The sequence below is a fragment of the Anarrhichthys ocellatus genome, unplaced genomic scaffold (assembly GCF_004355925.1).
Source record: "Anarrhichthys ocellatus isolate YVR2014 unplaced genomic scaffold, GSC_Weel_1.0 scaffold14, whole genome shotgun sequence".
Classification (NCBI taxonomy): Eukaryota; Metazoa; Chordata; class Actinopteri; order Perciformes; family Anarhichadidae; genus Anarrhichthys; species Anarrhichthys ocellatus.
The window spans coordinates 8,166,736-8,190,202 of record NW_022280044.1 but is presented as its reverse complement, the minus strand read 5'-3'; the positions used below and the strand labels follow the sequence as shown (position 1 = coordinate 8,190,202).

The window sequence follows — 23,467 nt, the reverse complement described above, 5'->3', positions numbered from 1 at the left end:
ATATATATATATATATATATGTGATATATATATATATATTGGAGGAAGATCCGGGTCATTTTCTCACTCTGCATCTCAGCTGGCTCATGCTATCATTATCCAAGATCTTTCAATAGATTGTTTAAAATGGATTTTACTTTTCTGTCCTTTATGCTTGAATGAACATTTTTCTTCTGCACACACACATTTTATTTATTTATTTTTTTTTTATGGCATTTATTACAACCATTATTTAATATAATCCTTCTATCTGATCTTGTGTTCAGGGTTTGCTGACATCTGGAGTGGAGTTTGAATCCCTGCCTGCCGCACTGTCCCTGCCTGCGGAGTCTGGCCTGTACCCCGTCACTCTGGTTGGCGTCCCACGTACAGCCGGCAACATCACCGTCAATGGTGAGTCCGGCCGAAAAGCTCTTCCAGTGCAAGACACTTTAGTTGCCTATACTGCTGTGTCAGAAAACGTTAGGCTTTTCTGTTCTTCAGGACATCATCCAGTCAAGCTAAACATTTCTTTATCCTGCATTTGAACCCAGGTTACCACACGTCGGTGTTTGGGGTGACCAGTGATTGCCTGTTGGAGGGCCTGTCTAATGTGAAGACTAGTGGCTCTTTGGTGGAGGTCATTCCCGCTCTACCTCGTCTCCAGCTCAGCACATCACTACCACGGTCAGGAACTCTCTGAATCTGTGTATCTTCATGGATTTGATTTCTTTAGTCAATTGCTATATGAGAAACATGTGAACACATCTCTGGTAACCAGCTGTTGAGTTTTTAAAACCTATTTTGTTGGCTCTTTGAGCACCACAAGCCGAGAATCATATAGTTCTATTATATTCAAGAGAACGCAGACATCTCTGCGGTCTATATCTCCAACACTCAGCAACCCTCTCCAATCAATCTAGATTGATAAATAGTGCTACAGGTAAGAGGAACATATGTATTTTTTATTTCTTTTAGGGTGAGCAGTCGCTTTAAATAGAAATGTTGAATTTAGTTTTTCATTGCAAAACCTTTGCAGTCACTTGCTCCTGTTGGGACCTTTTGACCTCATTCTGGTCTTCAGTAAGTGAAACACCGGCTCGACCGAGTTCAGGTCAGGTGACTGACTGTGCAGACAAGAACATTGCACTGTTTGGCCGTAAAAAATATGAAAGGGCAAGGAGTCCTGCACTGTCCAGCCACGATTGATGTGAACACCCTCAGACCCCGTTATGGCTGAACGTCAGCACTTTAACCTCACAGTTATTGTTTCATTTCACATCCATTGTGCCGGAGTGCTGAGCCAAAACAATGAAAAAGGTGTCACCGTCTTACTACTCACAGGTTTGGATAGTGTTGATACTCCGTTTCATAACATTAACAAAAGATAAATGTTCAGCAGTGTCACTGGTCGATTTCACCTGCTTTCACACCGAAAAAGAAACGGAAGAAGGATAATCAACATACTTTAAACCCTCATTTAATTTATAAACTATACAGACTGTAAGTTTCAATGTCATCAACATGGTTAATGCAGAGTTTGTCATGTTTCTTTGTGATTATTTGGTCACCTTATGAAATGTGACTCGCATTCAAGTGTCGTTCTGATCAAAAAGAGAAGGCTATATGGGGGAGTAGCTTAAAAGTCACAAGTTATGAATCTATAGAATCCCTGTTGTAATCGTATGGCAGTATTAAAACTCATTTCTTCATCTCCAAGCTAGCAGTGTCACACTTAAAGATCAAGTGTGTGTGATTTAGTGGAGTCTATTAGCAGAAAAGGTACACTGCATTCATAGCTTTTTGGAGTTCGCCATTTTGTACCGCGATGTTTCTACAGTAGCTCATAACGGACAAACGCTGGCTCTAGAAAGAGAGGCTTTTGTGGTTTTATGCTACCTCAGGGTAGCGGAGGAGTGTTCGGTTGGTTGCAGTCCACAACCTCTCTGCTAGATGCCACTAGATCCTACACACTGGACCTTTAATACTCGGGTCAAGACCAGGTTTCTGGACCCAACCCCTTTATTCAGAAACCAGATCCTCTTTCTAACATTATCCCCAACTCTAAGATTAACTGTGGCCAAAAATAGACTCTTAAAGTACTATTTGATACTTGGAGTCATGTTGAAATATAAAAAGCACTTTTAAATAAAATGCAACCACATATGTTTTGTGAACAAATACATTGCCAGTGACAACAAGTGATAATATATTCACAGTGAAAGTGTTAAAACACTTCTGATTTAGAGGTGTCTGTGACTTGAACTGGTAATTGATGTTTATAATAGTTAGCATCACTGTTCTGCACATAATTAGAGTTTAAATGGTGACTAACAAGTACATGTTGCACATTCAGCTCAAACACTGCCCAGGCTCTTGTGCATTGAAACACTGAAAATACATGACGAACCAAACCGTGGCTGCATAACTTGTAACAAAACTGATGACATTGGTAACCGAGCATTTTTTCCGATGTCAGAAATGGCTGCAGTTTGTTTTCATGTACATCCTGTCGAGTGAAATGACATTTTCCATGCGGTAAAAGTAGGAAGCATAAGAGAGAAGAGCACGGGTTAAATTACTACGAGTAAAGCGCCCTGTTGGAGCGTTTTAAATCATTCTGACAAGCGGAGCTGCTGAGAAATCCACTATTTAGGTCACGTCTGTAAGTACAGCACTCCAGCAGCTTTTGATGTGGAAAATCTTTTTATTCTTCAGCGTTGGAAGAGCCCCACTTCAGACACATGCAGCAAATAGAATACAAATGTGATGCGTCATGCGGTCCCTCAGGTGCTCTCACTGGGTCCACAAGTAGACCTTCAGCTCTGACCTCCGTTGAAGAGATGCCTCATTGACTTTTCCAATATCTTTTCTCCCTCCAGCACAAAGCTGCTTTCTTAGTTTTGCTTCAGTGTTCAAATATTAGGTTTAATTATTTCTAACATTTATAAAGAGCATAGGTCTACCGTAATGTAAGCGTATTATAACTTCCAAAATGCATTTGAACTGTCAGTAACATTTTGCGGGGTCACTTTTGTCCTTCTGTCCCCAGTGCTCGGGGAAAAAAAACACTTAAGCAGTGGGCGATGACTGGCCTTGTAATTCTAGCCTCAGGCAGAGCTTTTGTTGCATTTAAGGTTGTGCACATGTGCGTGTGTAATGAGGTGTGCTAAAGCAGAAAAATACCTGCATTGATATTTGGTCATCTTGTACGTCCCGTGGTGCTCCAGTATTTGCTTTGCAAAGACAGATGCCAACAGCTCTTTGAAACTTGAAGCATCAGCTGCAGGCGTTTCACTTTTGACAGCTGATTCAAATACTTTGTCACTGACTGAAATTCAGCCAAAAATACAAGACGACACATTTCTGTGAAGTGGATGAGCAGTTCTCTGCTTTATGTGAATCAGTGTGGATTTACTTATTTAAATGACTATTCAATCATCGTGCCAGGGGTCTATATGCTGTACACTGTATAAACAGACATGTTATCAGTCACCCAGTGTGTGCAGTCTTTCATCAATGCCGCGCACAATTCACTGATCATGCTTCATAAACGAAGCTTGTGGCCATTGGTACGGGACATTTTTTCATCTATCTCCGATATGATTTGGTAATCCATAAATTGTCACATACATGTTAAATATACCATCCAAATGAGATGTAATGGCAAAACCCACAAATCAGTCACCAAGACTCCCCACTGTGTGAAAAAAGGCATCAACAAATGACGCTCCAGCTAATGAGATTCCAAGAAGCACTTATCATTTTCATTAAAATGTTGGAGAGAGCATGTAAAGCAGGATCAGTCTTCACTCATCTATACTTGATTTATGCCTGAAGAATTGTTCTGCAAATTATGATAGAAGTGTAATGGAACTGTTTGCATCGTATCAAGCCATATCAAACTTGCCTTGGCCATAACAGGCCTTATATCTCCTGAGTTATTTCCTTAATTCATATTGAACCCTCAAGACAATGAGCACATTTGACTTCGAATCATCGCTGAAAAGTTCTCCCTCCTCCACAAACCCTAAACAGGTCAGCCCACACGTCTCAGCCAACGCCCAAAGAGGAACTGTCTAGCTCTGTGTCAGTCCAGCTTTTTAACGGAGAGACCCAGCAGCTGACCATTACCCTGGAGAACATTGGATCTGAGGACATCGAGACTCTGGAGCTCACCTCTAAGACTGCCAGCACCAAAGGTTAGTACCCTATGGAATGACTAAACCGTACCTTTCAATCCTACTTTTTCTGAATATTTCTCATCTCGGATTTAAATTACGAAACAAACAGGAAGTTCTGTCAGTACATTAATGATAAATAATTGATCAAATTTGTATAGCACTTGTATAGACTGGGGTGATCTGGTGCCAGGATTTGGTGTGGGTTGGAAGCTTTGGATCCATTCTGGACCAGTTGGAGTCTGTTGATGGAGCTAGCGCTGGTGATTTGCAGTAATTGAGGCATGAGGAAACTGAGGCGTGGATCACTATTTCAGCACTAGTTCATGTGAGAGACGGACGGTTCTTGACAATATTGCAAAAGGTGATGGGAGGATTTGACAATTTGACGGATGTGGGGGTTTAGGGAGAGGGTGAGGTCAAGGATCTCAACATGGCTGCGTGCCTGTGAGGAAAGGGAGACAGTGGTGCCATCAATGGGGAGTATGGAGTCTGCTTTTGCCGAGGGTGGACTTGGAGTTCAGTTTTGTAACTGTTGAGTTTTAGAAAATGTTCTTGCAGACAGACAGGAGTCGATGTGGTAGAGTGGTGAGGTATATCAGGGTGTCGTCAGCATAGCAGTGGAAGTCCAGTCTGAAATGGTGGATATTTTGACCGAGAGGGACGATTTAGATGTTGAAGTGGGCCGAGTACGGAACCTTGGGGTACACCTTGTGCGACTGTGGAAGTGACTGAGGAGTGGTTGCGTAAGGAGATAAAGTATGATCTGTTGGTTAAGAGCCAGCTGAGGGCAGTGCCTTTTGATACAGAGGCCTTCAAGTCTGGAGAGCAGGATGAAGGCTGCAGTGGTCGATGATTGAAAACTTTCAGAACTTCAGTGGAGTGTGTAAAAAAACGGACTTAAGGGGCTCAAATAGGAAGGGAAGGACACTATGTTTTATATTTTCCAGGTATAGAATGTGGGAAAACTTGCAAAAGTTTTGAAATCATCGACGTGTGTACATGTACTATGTACAGTACATGTACAGTTTTTGATGTACTTCACCCACTGAGTTTTTGTTCCATCCTGCTGCAGTCCCTGTGTCCGCAGTACAACAGAGGCCGTTACCTGTTGCCTTTCGTTCCACATCTTTCATGCCCGTGGCTTTTCACTCTGTGTTCCATGTCTTTGTTCAACACCTGCTCAGGTCCTCAGATCTCTGCAGTGCCCCTCAGTCTGTCTGTCTGTCTCTCTCTCTCTATCACTCTCTCTTGCTTTTTTGTCTTTGTCTCACGCTCTGTGTGAAAAAAGCAGCTGCGCTACTAAAATAGGCAGAAACATTTCACTTCTATTATATTTTATTGATGAGATAAATGAGAAATCATGCTTTGAAAACCCCCTGCCCAGTGCTACCTGTGGTCAGCAGACCAGCCAGGTGATAAACAGTAATTACAAAATCATTTCTAAAATCCCACTCAGTCAGTTAATTTAATCAGAAATGTAGACTTCCTTTGGTCCACAGACAGTTCTAAATACTGACACTGTAATAATATTATTACTTTTAACAATACTATTCATTTTTGTGCATTTAGAGAGTTACGAAAGACCGACTCTGCATATGGCTGATACCAACTGATACCACTATGGAGAGAAGAGTGCGAATCATACTAAATCCAGTAAGATCATATTGACATCAGATAACAATCTGATCACAATCATTTTCCAATTTTTTTTATTTATTTAGTTTTAACTATGGTGACCAATATATGTACAAATTCAGACACTTTACAGCTGAAAATAAACTTTTCCGTGCTCTCTGGCCGTTGCACATATCAGATGGTTCATGGAAAGATTGCAGAGTAGCTCAGCTAGTTTGAAAAAAGAAAAATCACAATGTCAAACAACTAAATTACTCTCAAATAAATGCATTTGAAACATGATGGGTCGATCAGGGGGTTGGGATTATCTACAGTATTGGTAAGTGTAAAATCATTGGTATATAATGCTATTTTTAAAGTTTTTCTTCTGTCTAATTCAGAAATGTGTTTGGACATTCAACTGAAGTTGTCAGAGTCCAGTGTTTCTAATTTATGTTATTATACTGCAAATACAACAGAATCAAAACAGATGTTTGACTGTAAAAGTACACTGTAGATGTATCGCTGTATGCACTTTGTCAGAAACCATCTTAACAAAGGTTTTGACCTGCTATTCTCAAACTATTAGACAGTACTTGTCTTCTGATTCCACCATAAAACCAAGAAAAATCTGCTTTTTTTTTCCAACCGCTTTCTAACTTTGCTCTCGGCAGCAGTTCGATCACACAGTGATGAGCAAAGGGGGAGTGGCTGGAGGCCAGTATGAAATCGATCTGACGTTTCACAAAATAGCCCGAGGGTTCTGTGTTTAATTGAAGACGAGCTACACTAACATATCCTCCGTCCAAGAGTTGACACTCATATCTCCCGTCTTACCGGGCAGCTTCTGTCAGGCTTACACCGCTCAGGTGTATATTCTTCTCACTTTTCATGCATTTATCTCACAAGAATGTCAATAACTCTTTCTTCTGTGTAGAGTTGGGGGGAATCTTTGCTGACCAGCCCTGTTGTAGATTTAATGACCTGATGACGGCGTGGTGAGAGAATCACTGTGTCTCGCTTGTTGCCTGGGATCTTGTGTACAAAAGCCCCATCAAGCCCTCGCTCACAGTGGATAAGAATTAGCCTGTCAGTGCTAACTAGTAAAGAACTCTAATTACAATAGCCGGGGATTTGACACTCATCCAGTGACTAACTGTCTACCTCTCAGAGCCACCAGTCTCTCCAGTTAACGAGCGTTCTCTTTTGAAATGGAGCAGTTGTTGTGGTGGTTGGAAACGATTCAGGCTGCAAACACAGCTTTGCCTCCGAGGCAATGATATCTTTTGAGTTGGATGAACGAGCAAAAATAACTGAAAATGAAACGCACACCATCTCAGCTTTCCCTCAAAGGCTTTGCTGCTAATTTGTTGCCTGTTTCATTCGTCTTATTATCTTATTTACGTATTTCAGAGCAGATATCAATGAAGCAAATGATGTTGTCTTTTACTAACAAGGTACACACACCAAAACAGTGCTTACTGATACCTCACTTGAGATAAAGGTTGAGCAAAATATTATTTAAATCAAACAAATACCAGCTTTTTGTACTTTGTAGTCTCCAATACTCACTGTTATGGGACATTATACTGGAAATTATACCTCCCTCTGATTAATAAACAACTTGGACAGCTTTATCCTATGACGTTATTAGTACACATACAAAGTGAAGGAACTGACTCTTACCTATTATGACATTGATGCAGTACACATAAGATAAAGTGACCCTATTAAAATGATCACCATTAGATTATGAAATTAGCAGTTAAGTATATGGGTTATGTGTGTGTATTGATACATCAAAATGGCCCAAAAAACTTAAAAAATACCTTTTATTCTTGTCTCTCTGCTGTTGTCCTTGAAGGAACTTAGCAGCAGTGTCTGGAAGCTTTGAACTATCTCTACCTTTGCAGTCAGTATTGTTATTAATGTATAGCTTCATCATTATGATGTTACACATGGAAATATGAAGAGGATACAGCAGGGATTGTTATACAGTATAAATATATTTCATAAGGTCTACATATTGTTTCTTATGTTGGATGTATGAGCAGCATTCAAGCGCATATTGTACCCCAAACTATCTGCGTTATTTCATCTAATTGTGTCAGAGCGACAGCAGTCAAGCCTCCTTATTGATGCTGCCATTTCCTGAGGTGGTGCCCTGGCAGTAGGCTTCATTACAATACAAAGAAAGAACCCCTGTAAGCAATTACGTCTACCACATCTGAGCTAGGAGACCTTTGAAGGCCATTTTAATGTCAGACCAGCTTCCGTCTGGAGTGTGTCACAGGAGTCATGTTTTAAATTTAATCTGGGTTTCACTTTGGTTCTAAAGGCAGTCTATTGTAGTGGTTGTATTTAGTGACGACATATCCAGGATGCAGTCTTACCACAAAGGTTATTTAATTAAACTTCTCCTCGCTACCATGGAGCCCACACTGTCACTATCTGCACTCCCTGAACACGTCTTATTCAATCTTTTGACCAAGAAAAAAACGGTTTCAGAAAGAAGCAGATAGAAGAGTCTACATTATGTTTTGAAGGATATATCCAGGATGTCAAACTGATTCAGCAGCAAGAACAGGTTAAAAAGATCAAGACAGAAGCCAAAGCTACAGATCACAGTGTAAAAGTGAACCACCACATCATCTGGAGATCAAGACAGAAGACAATGAAATGAAAGAACAACACGGTCTTTATTCACTGTTACAATCATTAAAAGGCAAAAGCAGCATGAGCAGATTTTCAGTATACCTTCAGTAGCAAGGGTAGCATAGACATGCTAGTTAATGATATGCTAACCTACTCTCTTAGCTCCACAGGTGTTTATGTTGAAACGTAACATTTTAGAGACGTCCATCTGCTTCCAACCTCTCCGGGTAACGAGTCTCACCATTACACAACGTTTAACCACGACTAGCTTCAAATCCACCAAACCAGCCTGAAAATGAGGAAAGGCTGGAACGATTGCACGAGGGTCTATGGAGCAGAGCCAGATAGTCGTCGGTACCTGGTCGGAGCTGGCCGAAGCTACGCTGCGATTGGCCAGTCTGCGTTCGAGGATGGGACTTTGCGAAGGGTAAATTTAGAATTGCATGTTTTTGAACAGATGGCTTCTCCAGTGTTGACTTTGGGGCGGCTGTAGCTCAGTGGGTGGAGAGGGTCGGCTCCCACTGTCCACATGATGAAGGGTCCAAAATGACAAGCTCTTCCTTTAAACGATGACTGGACACAGCTAACATGTTTCATGGTAGACACTGTTACAATTTTCACAATTTTTGAATGTAAAGAAAAACACCACTCATGTCTCATTAAGATGTTAGTTTACGCAAGATATTACAACCAGTTTTAAAGTGTCACCTGTCCCCTTTCAGTGGTAAACAGCTGGTAATTAAGAAGGTTACATTAAAGGCTGATAAACAGTCTACTATGTACCACCCCAAGGCAAGACAACAATGCTGAGGAAGGAGGTGTCTATTTGGGAATATTCTGAATTGAGGAAGAGAAGGAAAAGCTCGTTAAAAACTTTATTTTACTGAGTCAGCGTAGAAACAGTGTTGATGGCAGAGTGCATTCTGTTTAACGCTAACCAGTCACCCCTAGAAAGCTGCTAGTAGATGAGCTTCCTGTGAAACTAGCAGTATTTGCAGGGTGTTGTTCCCAGTGTGTTCCAGAGGCTGATTGTTGCACACATCAGAGAGTACTTTCTTCTGCACTGCAGCCATATTGCAGCTTATGTTTCCCATGTCTGTACACAGATATTGCTGTGTTCTCAGTTTTCATCATTGCGAATAGCAAGGTCTGTAAGTGTCCTCATGATACCTGATGGAGTCTTTTGTTAAATGCTTTCAACTGTGAATATGACGGCTCCGCCAAAGCTCACTTATTGCCTCAGAGGAAGAACAGTGTGGTTGGCTGCATTATACAACCCAACCTGCTAATTGCATTGCGGTGCAATTGATCATACAGTTCTCCTCTCTATGTAAATTCATCTTTTTTTTTTTTGTCGCCATAACTTCTGAAACCACTGCGGTTTCAAGAAATGTGCTTGAAATATGCCTCGTCCTTGAATACATTCCCACACTTTAATGAATATGTATTTTTAATCTGGTCAATCTCGTTTTTAATGGTGTTTTGCCACCTCATTCCATTAATGATGAGGAACCATCCACTTAAAATGGTGCTAGTTAAAGGTGGTTTCTGGATGGAGACAGCACTCTGAAGATTTTAGCAGCTGGAACTGAGTTGACTCCAATCATCCTTTTTGCTTTTATTTGTATGCCATTCATGAGATATTATCACCTTAACCCTTTAACTGTGAATTGATAATAATCTACTGATGTGAAACTAGTTCCACATGCACAAGCTTGATTTCAACTCTCATATTTAGCCATAAATGGACGTAGACAATGCAATGCGTTTGCATATTGCCTCCTCTGGCAAAGTACCTACATTTTACCAATTTCTTTCAATTTCTTAAACGGTTCCAGAGCAGCTGTCATTACGTGCACCATCATAAACCATCATTGTGGTAGTTTCTCTTATTGTTAAACCTAACCCTAAATTCTTTACTTGTATCAAAAGAGACTTTACAAAGTGCTCCACATACCTGCGTTGGTCTTTTCTTGGCTCCCCCAATCCAACAACAGAGATTTGTGAATGTGCAAGTTCACTCTGAACATTCCATGTTTGTTGTGATGCTCCGCTTCGTCTGCCTTCGTAAGCAGGAGGTCATCGGTGCAGTAGGCCCGATGACGGAGGCTGAAGAGGTTCCATGCCTGGTCGTCGTATCACCTCGTCCCCACCTGCCTGTGCCTCCTGAGCTCTAACGCGCCAGTGGCTTTAGACAGGCCGGGGTTGAGAGGGCCTCTCTGCGTTTTCTGTGGGAAGGGAATGAATAAAAGATGAAGTCACAATAGGAAGACATCTGCGGCAAAACAAACAATCATTACTCTTTCTGGTACAGCACAGCCGCAGCCATCGTGACGTGAGAGAGGAGATCAGTTTCTCAAAAACAAAAAACAGAAATATCCATAAACGTAGATAACAAAGCAAACTCTTCATACAGTAATCTGTTGTATAGTATTTACATAAGCGGAGTTGTCTCTGAATAGCAGAAAATAAGCTGCCATCAGAGCTTTTGTTCATCACAGCCACCGCATCGCTCCTCTGTGATATAAACATCAGCTCAGCTCAATTGTTCTCTACAACACTTATGTGCGTTCATATCAAATGTCTGGATGAGGACAAAACACTTTCCACTGTGCAGCCCATACAACATAAAGGAAAAGAGGGGATTGATATTGCTTCACTGATTTAGTTTCCATGAGCAGAGCTGCCTGTCAGCTGCCTCTCATTTGACTACATCCATTTCCTCCTTATTTGGGATGTAAACAATTAACTGTTAAACTGTTAACAAACAGCATGGATTTTGACTGATTAATGCTAACAGTTAAAATAATTAGCCAAAATGTATTTTTTAAAAAGCAGAGCAAAACTCAGAGCTGGTCATATCATAGCTGGTCCATCTTTAAGCTGATATTGTAGACAGCGAGGATTTTGGAAACATTGGCATTTCATGTAAAAAAAGAGTTTTCATTGTTACAGAATTGTCTAATATTGCCCAGTGTTGTTGTTTGGCAGTAGGGGTGGACTATTGACCAGTAGTGGTACTTGTTTCGTACTCTGAAACATCAACCCCACGCCTGGTGGTGGTGACCTCAGAGTCCACAGCCGGCTTGTCATAGGACGATGAGATCACCTATGTTTGACAGTGAAGTTATTGGATATTTCTCTTTTGTGTCCAGTCTACTGTTAACTGTTGACACTACTGATTGCTTTAGTTAGACACACCCAGAGCTCCTTTGTGCCCTAATTAGTTTTTGACTTGTTGTGAAATCGGATGACTCCCAGATCTTCAATCTGAGCATTTATTTGAACAATTGTGGTGATTCAAAGTTACACAATGCCCTACTGCAATGTCTCTGATTGGTGCTGATTTGTCCTGACTGATGCCTGTTATTTATTTTATTTATTACCTTATAGCTCTCCTGCACAGCCTCTACTCTTTATTCCCCAACAGGTGGATTATTGTGGGATAAATAAAAGCAGGGTAGTCACGGCCAGAAAGGATGAAAATCTTAAAACCCGACCTAAGTGTTCCCGACAGACGGCGTTTAAAACAGAGGTTGTTTTGTATTTGCCCTAAAGAAGCACTGACATGATCCACATATTGTGTTTTCAGAGTAAGAATGTCTCTGGCTAATATTTTAAATAATATATGAAAGATATCTCGACAGTCATTTCTTGTGACTCATACTTTAGTAGTGTGACGATATTAATGTGTCATCCACAATCCTGGCTGTCTACCCGTTGAGTTACAAGGCCTGGTGTTGCATATTCAAGTGAATGTTTCTTTTTCCCCCCAATCCCATTTATTTAAAATCATTTCCTTCTGTGCTTCACTCTCCTTTTTTTCTCCCTCTCTTGTTTAATTTACTGCAAGGAAGCTCTGGAGTTTATGAATTTTTAGAGTGCAGCGTTATTCACAAAACCTTTATTTAATGCTGCCTACATTCACATCCTCTGAGAGGATTTTAGAGATTTTCGTTATGAATCAAGCAGGGACGTGTAAACTGTTGTTCCTACTGTGAACTTCCATCTCCCCTCCTGTTAAAATCAGCCCGCTTGCTGTTCCTGCAGTCCCTTAGAGCAGGAATGGCTCACCTGCACACACAGAACACACGCTTTATTCAGGTGGCGTATCGTTCATTTGATGCTGCTGGCTGAAGTGGATGCAGCTGAATCATTCGTCTCAGGTAGAAGAGGTTGGAGAGGCGTACATTTGCGAAAGGCAGGTCTAGTGACGAGCAGCCAAAGGACTCTGAGCCAATCAGCAGCTTTGTTGCTCTGGAAAGCGTATTGCAAAGGAAACATCACAGGAGCACGGCTTCCTTAGTGATGTGCAAGCTGACTGCTCATGTGTGCAAATTGCCTTTGGGCGATTACAAGCACAGCAGTGTCATTTTGTTTTCCTTGTCCAAAACTATTACCATCCAAAAATGCTACCACAAGCTTGGCAAGTCTTGCCGTCTTTGATCCGAGCAGGTATCATCCCAGCCAGAAATGCTTTGTGATTTTCTTTCAAAATCAGTTTTATTTAATTAGTATGTTCTTAATTTGGCTTTATCTCCCTTTTGTGTGTGCAGAGAAAGTGTTTGGGGAGTTTCTCAGCTGGGAGCTCGAGGACGCTTTGTCTCGCCTGCCTCTGAAGTCCGGCCAGGCCGTGACACTGACCGTAAACATCAAAGTCAAGCTGGACTTCTCCGGCCAGGAGAGCCTGCTGCAGGACCTCAATGATGGTGAGTGGACGAAGACGGCCATTTCTAAGTGTATACCTGCTAATTAATGCAAGAGTGACTCTAAATGGGTGTCAAAAGCTCACAGTTTACTTAAAGAGGGTGATGTGTTTAGCCATGATATGTGGTTAGCGCCACCAGCAGGTGGACATCGGTGGTACAGAGTGAACTGTTTTGTCAACAATTTCATGCATTGCCATACGTTTTGGTGCAGACACACAAATCCCCCTCAGGATGAATTATATACCATTTTTGTTTGTTTGCAGCAGAATTTTTATGCAACCTTTTAACTGTGCAGCTGAAGCTATGCACGTGTTGGATGCAGAAGTACGTTTTAATGCGTCGCTGTGCATGGAGCCCCCTGCATTACAGGGATTTGAGCTTCCTTGTTTCAGATTCAGCGGTACTAGGAGAGAGGTCTCAAGGTCTCCACACCTCCGTTTCTCTCCTAGCTTCCTGGCTTCCTCACTTCAACTGGCGCATTTCCTCTCTTCTAATTCTAATTCCTGATTAAAAAGAAATCGTCTCACCTCCTCCCCTACCTCGAAGCCCATTCACTGTGCTCCTTCTCCGGTCTTTCTCACTGCTCATGCTCGGCCCTTCTTTCAGTTCTGCCTCGCTCGCCCCCGTGCCTCCTTCTTCAAACTGTGGAACCTCTCCACCACCGAGTCTGTGGGCACATAAATATTAATGATTGGAACCACTGCTATGGAACTGCTCCTGCGCCACAGAGACTTTACTTTGTGTGTGTTTGTGTATGTGGATTCAGATGACTGAGAAAGTAAATACATACAATGCGTGTTCATCTCAGCCCCGGTGCCGCTCTCCTCATGAGGTCATTTGAGCGATACTGGTTCAATGTTTTAATTAGCTGAGCAATAATTGGGGGCCCTGAATTAAGGAGATAAGACGTGCTCCAAACAGCTGTGAATTCAGTTGTTATGGTGACATTATGGGATGCAGTTTTTGCTCAACACGTTTGATGCTATCTGCCACTTTAATGCATGTTAATAATGTTGTGTGAATGTACACATGAACTTATTTGCATAAAGACAGTTTCTGTGCTGGAAGATTACCAATTTCTGCCATCAAACGTCTTGATTAGGCACGACTGATGCTTCCAACAACTGTTTACTTGTGTTGCATAGTCACCACACATAGTCACACATGCATTTTAATGTCGCCACATGGTACCATTAGTGAGTCACATTGTTGGAGGCAACAACATAACATTGTTTGTTTATTTCGTACCTATCAGAAATGTAAAAACGAACAGTTTGGTTACTGAAACCCGGAAATTTAACGGGCCTCGGGGCGTAATTATCGATAAGCTCCGATGTTTTCAGTTCTTTTTGAATCGGTACTTCTTAGCATTTCAAAGCTATTCATTATCAGCCTGTAGCATCTCCTCTGTTCTCTGTGTCTGGGCCGAGCTCCTCTAACTACGCTCATTACTGTGTGTTCAGTAACACCTTCCACAATAACAATCCAATACTTGATCAATACACCTCTTCAACCGGCAGAAAAACAGAGAAAAGCTCATTTTCAATGCGCTCTGACTGCAGACTCCCATCCACCATCCATTTGAACTCTTAGCAAGACAAACAAACAAGCGTATTTTGAACTGTTCTTTAACTTTTTTTTTTACAATACAGAATATTTTTGCAACCTTTAGCAACATAAAACATTTGGAGACCTCTACAAACACAAAATGAACATGAATGTATTACAGGGATTCAGACATCTGCAATCATATTGCAGCAGACAGTCAGAGTTATCAGTGTAGATATGAACACATAATTAATTCAGAACAGGACTCGTTGTAGTGAAAATTAATTAAACTGGAACAAGATTTTTGTTGAGACACAACTGTCTGAGTACTGACTCTACTTCCAATGCAGTGAAATGGGGGGGGGGGGGGGGGGGGGACTATTGTTAATTCTTTTTTTTTAAATACCATTGATAATAATTTTTAATAACCTTAGTAGAATGATGTACCTTGTTGCTCTGTTTTGCAGCTGAAGCTGTGCACAGTTAGTGTATTAAAAAATACACTAATTGGTTGTCTTCAAACAAGGCAAAGCACTGATCGTAAATGCACAAACAAATATTGAAGATCGATGATTGTCATTGTTCATTTTTGCCATTTTCCACACTGAAAAGGGCAACGCAGTATGTTTGTGCAGCAGTCTTCATACTTAGCGGATTAATGCATTCTTTTGATTTGTTCCTACCTTCTGGAAACAGTTAATGAACTAAATCATTGCCAACAAATCGGTAGTGTCTTCTAAATTTTTCATTTGGTGCCATTTGGTTCAATTTGCTGAATTTCTTAACGGCACCAATGGAGGGTAAATGGAGGGTAAATGAACTGCATTTATATAGTGCTTTTATTGGAATTACTTTACAATCTGTCTCTCATTCAACCGTTCACACACACACCAGACCTCAGACCAATAGTTTAGATTGGTTTAGAACATAACTCTCGGTGAAACTACAAATTCTCATTTTTACATTTCTGCTTAAAAACAAACAAACAAGACATTACGTGATAAATCAATACATTGTTTCTTCCAAATTGTCAAATTCAGTTGTTGGTCAGTGGCCATACGCTTCAAACTATGACGCTCTGTGTACCCCTCTAGCGTCAGTCTCCCAACTCTAGGTTTACTTAGTTTTTAGGTTTACTTATGCAACAAAACTACGTAGTTAGGTTAATACAACAAAATGTATTGGTTAGACTTAGGAAAAGATTGTGATTAGGGTTTCGGTAAGTACGTCTTGCATAAAGTAACATTATAAAGTGAGCGCAGTACTCACGATGACGTGCGTTCACACAGGACACAAACAGCGGTCTCCTGGAAGTCGTGTTTGTTTGACCTGTCCAACGTCCGCTCCCTCCCGCCCTTCATGGACTGCCTTGCTCTTTATACGTCAGTTGCTCATTGATCATGTGGATGAATGTGAATGTGGATGCATGTGAATGAAGTTTGCCTTCAGTTTGCCCAGGTGTAAAGACTTTTATTTTTTTCCCTGTCTGTCTGTTTTCTCTTTCACACTTTCTCTTTTTCCAGCTCCACAGCCTGAGGATAGATGACAGCTCACAGCTTGTGTAGTGTGTGTGTGTCTCTCTGATGCGTTTGCTGCGGGTACATTGTGTTACATCAGCGCCTATCTATATTTCATATAACCGTAAGCACCGATGTCTTGCAGCCATCATATGAACAAGGTTCAGATTTGACTGTTATGCTGCAGGTGGGAATTAGTGTGTGCCTTGATTTACACCTGTCAGACGGTTGAGTGATATTGCATATCTAGAATTTTTCACTAATTATATGCTATGGATTGATCAATGTGCACATTGAGGAGAAAGCCAATCCATCGGCCTTAACTGTAATGCTGGCTGGCAGTTGTGCACTCGATGTCCTTTGTGTTTCAGCTGAGGCAGAAGGGACAAAGCAGACGAAGCCACAGGAAACAGTGCGTCCAAAACAGGCCGGGGCTCATTGATTGATCCTCGGAATAGTTTGTCCCTCACTTTGGGTCCGGCTCGAGAGCACGACACCGTAACTTGGGATCAGAAGGGAGTGATGTCATCACTCAAGACTAATGGGCCTTGACTTTATCGTATTAAATGGTGTGAGCATTGTGCCCTAATGACGGTGCTACCGCCTACATTAATGTTGCCTTGTACCACAGAAAATGTCTGCTTCAAAAACAAAGTAAAGACACAGGAAATGCATTATGCCAACGAACAACATAAATTAAAGGGCTCAGACGGAGAAGAAGGTGCATTCAAGCTCCTTTTAATTTAGGAGACGGGGAGGTGCTTTTGTTTTTTCGAGTTTTCTCATCGTTTGTCCTCAGTCGACATCAGGGAGACGATCCACTGCTGTGCTATTTGTTTTAAAGTACTTAACTTGCAGCACCAACATCGACTTTTAGCCCCCCAAGAAGACTTTTTAAAAGTATTGACGTGTGATATGGTCATGTTTCTCGATGGGGAGAAAGAAAACAACAACCTTGTAGACAAATATGGCTGCTTATGAAACTCCAGTACTTTCTGGTACTGACCGGAATGTGTCCATAATACTTGGTAATAAAAACTTTTTAAAAAAAGTATTGAAAGAGCATTGAGGCATTGATTGTCTGGTCATTTGCATCAGTCCCCTTGTTAGACAGATGGATGGATAGATTAACTTTATTGCCGTTCATACTATTCACAGGGCAAGTAAACAGCAGCATGAAATTATGTCACATCTGGCTGATGAGTGTAATAAAAGAAGAGCTAACAAGAGTAAAGTAATAAGTTAATTATGTAAACATTGTGCATCTTTGGTGGACTGGATAGCTGTCAGATCTCCAGACTTTATATGAGTCACAGAGGCCTTCAATACCGGTTATATACCGACTGATCCAAAGACCTCGGAAGGTGATCGACTTGCAGGTGTTATTCATGAAACTCAGACCTTCAACCACTCGGCCTGAGCAGCTCGAATGAGAGCCGGTGAAGATGATAAAACATTTGTCTGGATCGTAGTCCATGTGTTTGTGTTATGGATAGTTATCAGGCCAGCCAAACTTTTACTGTTGTAACTAAACTATTAAAGTGCACAAGTTGTTCTTCTTCTTTGCTTTTTGGCTGTCACCGAACAGCTCCAGCTGCGTCGCCACCACCCTCTGGATTCTATCTGTTTATCTCTTCTTTTTGATTATTTTTCCCAAGCAAGATATCACAAAACATATTGTATCGTTTTGCAATAGTCATTTTAAAACATACCCTGCTTTATTTGCAAAGTAAGAGTTCTTATACTTCCAGGTTTCCAGTTTGTCGGGAATAGATGGAAAGAGAACTGAGCAGTTATCATGAGCGGTGATAGCCACCATGGCTGCACAGACCGAGATAAGAGTGCGACCTACAGAAACCTAATTAACAGGAAAATCAAAGGAAAAAAGACGTCAGTGGCGGACACACCATTTGATAGGTGATCTCAGCAGGACAGCTCACAAACGGCACAACAGTGACTTATCTTATCACGAGATGGTCTCTTCTGAGGCCTCTGTTGTATTGACGTTAAGGTTATAGCAATACGTCAGTAGCCGTAAAGTGAAAAATACCCCCAAAAAAACCTGGCAGAATATTAATAGCGTTTGTATTATTGTCTGAAGTCAAATACCTCGTGAATCTCTGCCAGACATTCGTTTGTGATGAACAAAGCAGCTGTCGATGGATGACTTTAATGGAGCTTCCAGACGGACTGGAATAGCTCGCTGTAATGACTGAAATCGTTTGTTCAGATCTTTGTACAACTACCGGATTCCTGCTCATCACGTAGAGCCCTTCCTCTCGCTCTCTTTGTGAGGCTGATAGAAGCGTAATGATGCTCTCGGTCTCAGTGGTGCGCGTCAGCTCGGAGTACCAGTCAGGTTTTCTGCTGTAATATCTTGATGTGTTGAATTGGATTAATGGTGTTTTTGATGCCCAGAAACAACCCAAAGCTGCAGTATGTGTCAAAGTACACGTAATTGTGAATGTTAAATTCAGCTCAGGATAAGCAGCGGTTGGTATTTTATGTGTATTTCCTTTCTCACGGTTGTCTTCCTTTAACAGGATATTGAACAGGGTGTTAATGTTTACACTGTAACAAGTCATATTGTCCATATCTACGAGATATGTTTATCTTCCTGGAAAAAGGCTTGTATACTGACACGGCAGAGATCCACCGTAGCATCTGAACCCACAGACCTGTGATGATAATCACTGTTTTGCGAGTAAATAACTACATGTAATTAAACTAGTAAGTTTGCAGTAGCTTGATGGCAGTTCACCTATGATAACTTCACACTGATTTAAGTAGTTCAATTACTGTTTTTGCCATTTTTTTTTGTGTAGCTAACTACTTAAACTACAAAGGATGTTTTACCATTGCTTCTCTGCTGTAGTTGAACCCCCTTCGACCAGCTCGGTCTCCTTTTTATTTAAATGCACTCTTCACTCAGCCATCACCACACACTTGACCTCTCACCTTCGTGTAGTGCCTGCGTGTTGAAAAGGGGGCGTGGCTACAGCCCAGCATAGATAAATCTACCCAAATGGCAGCCTGAGGAAGAATCACCATGGCTGTACCATCAAAAATGTCTTTTTATTGGAAAATTTCTATGTAATTACAATGAAGATAAAGCAAGTAATGCAGCGATCTGACCACTGATAGCAACTTCGACTCCACCCTGTTCTCCCCGAGATGGTTAGACAGATACTGATTGGAAGGAGAGGGTATAAGGGGGGGGGGGGTTGTGACTTGTGAGCAATGCCATCGTTAATCACAGCACCCATTACTCACACAGTCTCTGTGCCACAGGACACAACGAGTCATGTGTATCTTCTGAACCAGGCCTCGTACCGTGATGAAAGATGCCGTTTATAAAGTCTGGATTTCTGGCTCTCTCCCTTTCTGCCACTCTGAGTGTATGTCACGATACATATCTAATCTGTTTAGCAGCAGGATACAGAGAATGAGGCAATAACAAGGAGGAGATTGTTGTCACCGGGGCAGTGACAGCAATCGCTATATGGAGAAGGTTTCCCACAGTGAAGCCTGTACGCTGTGCGTTTTTTTGGGCTGCCCCGAAAGACGGATGCTGACAATCGTGAGTGAAACACGGTGAAATCGGATGAAACACTCTAGAGACATGTTTATACCAAGGCAGGTTTAAAGCGGTGCTGACCAAAGACAGGCCATTTTCAAGCCGACTGTTGTTATTTATCAAATAGAAGAAAGACGCAGGAAAACAATCTGTGTTCGCTCCGTTCACATATGACTTTCTGTAATAGCACCCAAAAGAAATAGCTGGGACCTAATAAGGGAAGGAGTAGAGCCGATGCTTTTCTTTATTACGCCTATCATCGGATACGCGCCACTATTTCAAATTTCCTCTCTTTTATGTTTCATTATGTTACTTGTAAGTGTCCCTGTTTCCTGATCTGCTCCAGTGTTAATTTGCGGTTACTGCTGTTTGCTGTTCAGACAATCTCAACACTTCCTCCTTGTTCACCTGTTGTCACGGCCAATTTAGCACAATCCACATTTCGACGGTATTAATTCCATCGGTACAGCGACATATTCACGCCGTACACACCCGTCTGTTGCTCTGGCTTTTTTCTTTCCTAACAGAAATGCTCCTCCAGTTGGTTCTATTTTACCAATCTGGCATGTGGTTGTTATAGTTTGATATACTGTGACTTTGTCCGTCCGTCTTCAGTGAACCCAATTGCCTGAGCTGCTACACAGGCCGGTAATGTCCCCTCTCTGAGGGGAAATTGCAGGGCTTTGCTCTCCACTGACGTCAGAGAGCGATACGGTTCCTTTGACGTCGGAGTCTGGGCTCTGGGCGTCATTTTTGAGTTTTGTCTGAGCGGGTTGAAAGCAGCAGCCCCTGTGGTGGAGCCGGATGCAGCTGCTGATAGTGCAGCTGCTACTGTGTCCAACTGCTTCTCTCAAGGTCACACAAATATAAAATCATTCGCTTTTTCTTCACATTCTCATAGAAGCACCATTAGCCACAGAAATCCACTTAGATTTTCAGATATTAAAACCTAAACTTTATAGAGTCAAGTATGCTGTTAGCAGTCTTACAAGACAAAGTTAATACAATATATTGAGATAATACTAATACTACTAATAACACTCTAATACTAATAATGAAAATACTTTTATATTGCATTTTTTTAGAATACATGGTAACAAACAGTTGCTTCACATATTTACACACATTCAACGACAAGTATACATACGTACATACATACATAAGCATGATGCATAGCAAAGAATTAAAGCTCACACAACCAAAATGAATAAAACTAAACACAAACAGATGGTATTCATAAAAATGGCTGATCTATAGAAATCAAAATGCAAAACCGAAAGTTTGTTTAACTCTTTGCCTCAACGTAAGTAAGTGTTTTTCTTTGCATAGAAAAGAAACTATGAATTTAACAAACGTATATCGAGCCGCCGTCCATGACCCGTCCAAAAGTGCCTGTAGAGGGTTACAGAGAGCCTCATAGTTTGGAGCTTAGGACCACTGACCCATCTGTGGTATTTGACTCACTGGGGTGAGAATGTGTTGGGGAAAAAAATAAATCCTTCTCAAACTCTCTAGGTACCTAGATATTTCTGCAGGACGGGCCTGTTGTGCCGAGTTCTGATTCCTGAGCAATCATTGAACGATCGCTGTTCAGGGATGATGTCCGACCAACTGAGTGAACTCTACCTCATAGCCATCAATTACAGAAGAGAAAAATCCAATCTAATACACATCCAACGCATTTAAACACTACAAGCAATGCCTAATAATGATAATATAAAACATGATATACAGTATATGTAAATAGTTTGTGATATAGCAATAACATTCTCCTACGTTTGATCAAAAGTATGAAATCTGGTGCTGATTCCTGGGGATCGTCAAGTAATTGTGAGGAACATGGCACTTCTGGGAAATGTAGCTAAATCGCCAACTATTAAGAGATGGATGAGGGGAAGTGAGTATATTAAAAAATAAGTAATTTAAATAATGCATCACAACAAAACCGCTCCTGCTGATGTGTAACAATGTGAGGCTGTTTCCCTCTCGTCTCTTTGCTCTTTACTGACCGTGTACATCTTTTCAGACGGGATCAGTGTGATGGGCCTGCCGATCTCCAGTCCGCTGCGACAAGTCCTCAAACCCAGGCCGGAGAACAAGAGTGTCGGCAGTGAGTCCGGCAAGGCGGAGTACAGCCATATCAAGGTGACTGAAGAATAACCTGCAAAGTGCATAGTGCCCCATTGTTTTGCCCAGTCTTTGGTCAAGATGCAAGCAGTTGTTTTCTTCTGTTTTGTTATTTTCTGGCTTGTAGCAAAGGGATAATTCATTTCCACGTTGGTGCAGTCTCGCTGCACCTATTCTGCAGATGATGAATATCTCAGTTTGGGATTTTTTAACCCCGTTACTCTCGCTACTGCTCTCCCTCTTCATACCGAGAACACTCTGTGCAGTGTCTGCAGGTCTTTGCAAACTATACCATTATTTCCGACAAATTGCTGCTCTTGCTATAAAAAGAAGAAACGTTTTTTTTTTTGGCTGGTGTCTCACCTTGGCTGCAGATGCACCCTGCTCTTTGAATAAGGACTCAGAGCTCCAACATAGGCACAGCAATGAGAAGGGAAAAAAAAACGTTTACAGGCTTTTTGTGTGACTCTGCAAAGGGGGAAAAGATAGATAGTGGGAAGGCGAGATGAAGACAGACGCAGTAGATAGAGATGATCAGCAGGGAAGAAGGTTTTGTTGAGGACTTTTGGATGTCGGAGGGGTGGAAACGGGCGGACTGATAGTCTGCCTGCTGTGGGTCATCTGTAGCACAACAGTCACAAAAAGCTGCCAGTGAGGTGGCTGCAGCGTCTTTCCTTTAAAAAGTAACTCCTTTCTCTCCTCTGTGAATCATCAGGAGAGAAAACATTGGTGCCTAATGTTCAGCTGTGCTTCCAGACAGTCAACTTTTCTCTCTTTCTTTAGGAAAGTTTGACAGGATGATGACGGTGGAGCGAATACAGGAGGAGGTTGCCTGTTCACAGTCTAAGACAAGCACACATTTGTGAGACTAATTATATGTTGTCACCAATCATATATAGTTGTACTATACGTACAGAGGTCAGTCGTCTGCATCACAAGTGACTGGGTTAAATAGGCAAAATATCTGTATCCGTTTATGTCACAAAAATATGTGTATTTGGATATAAGCCAGAAGCTGGCTAGATGGCATTAACAAAAGTCTAAACTGAGTCTAAATTAAAGCGTTTTACCGTTAATGATGTAAGTGGAAATGAATAGATTCAAACAGTGGGGAAATACAAGTACACACTTGTTGTTGTGTGTATAATTAAAGGAGGCTTAGATTACCACAAGAGTTATTTATGATTCAAAATTTACAAAAAAAAAAAGGTGATTAAAGCTTTGGCTCACTGGTTCAGAATGGAAGGAGGCCTTGATACAAATATGTTTGATTTAAGTGCTCGAGTGTCAGCTGTTCACTACACTACTGTAGAGGCTTGTTTCCAGGTAGAAATGTTGTGCACTGTGCAGACAAAACCCAGCTGGATTACTGTTGATGCAGAAGAAAAACTGATCTGGGGTTTTGCCTTCATTTCTGTATATTTCCTCAACAGATGTATGAACGTTGATCCTCGATGGATATCAGAGATTCTGACCACCGCGAAGAGCAAATTCAGCTGACTTTATTAGAGTGTGTGTGTGTGTGTGTGTGTGTGTGTGTGTGTGTGTGTGTGTGTG

At 41.4% G+C, this 23,467-nt stretch overlaps 1 protein-coding gene across 2 annotated transcripts in view; it reads left to right on the top strand.

Annotated features, from left to right (window-relative positions):
* The window catches only part of trappc9 (trafficking protein particle complex subunit 9), a 151,479-nt gene that overhangs the window by 30,447 nt on the left and 97,565 nt on the right, over positions 1 to 23,467 (top strand). For both annotated transcript variants that reach the window (XM_031853713.1, XM_031853712.1), the window contains 5 exons: positions 267 to 393; positions 534 to 666; positions 4,018 to 4,181; positions 12,989 to 13,141; positions 21,810 to 21,928. In XM_031853713.1, the coding sequence (XP_031709573.1) occupies positions 267 to 393; positions 534 to 666; positions 4,018 to 4,181; positions 12,989 to 13,141; positions 21,810 to 21,928 (696 nt within the window). The remainder of the gene's footprint in view (positions 1 to 266; positions 394 to 533; positions 667 to 4,017; positions 4,182 to 12,988; positions 13,142 to 21,809; positions 21,929 to 23,467) is intronic.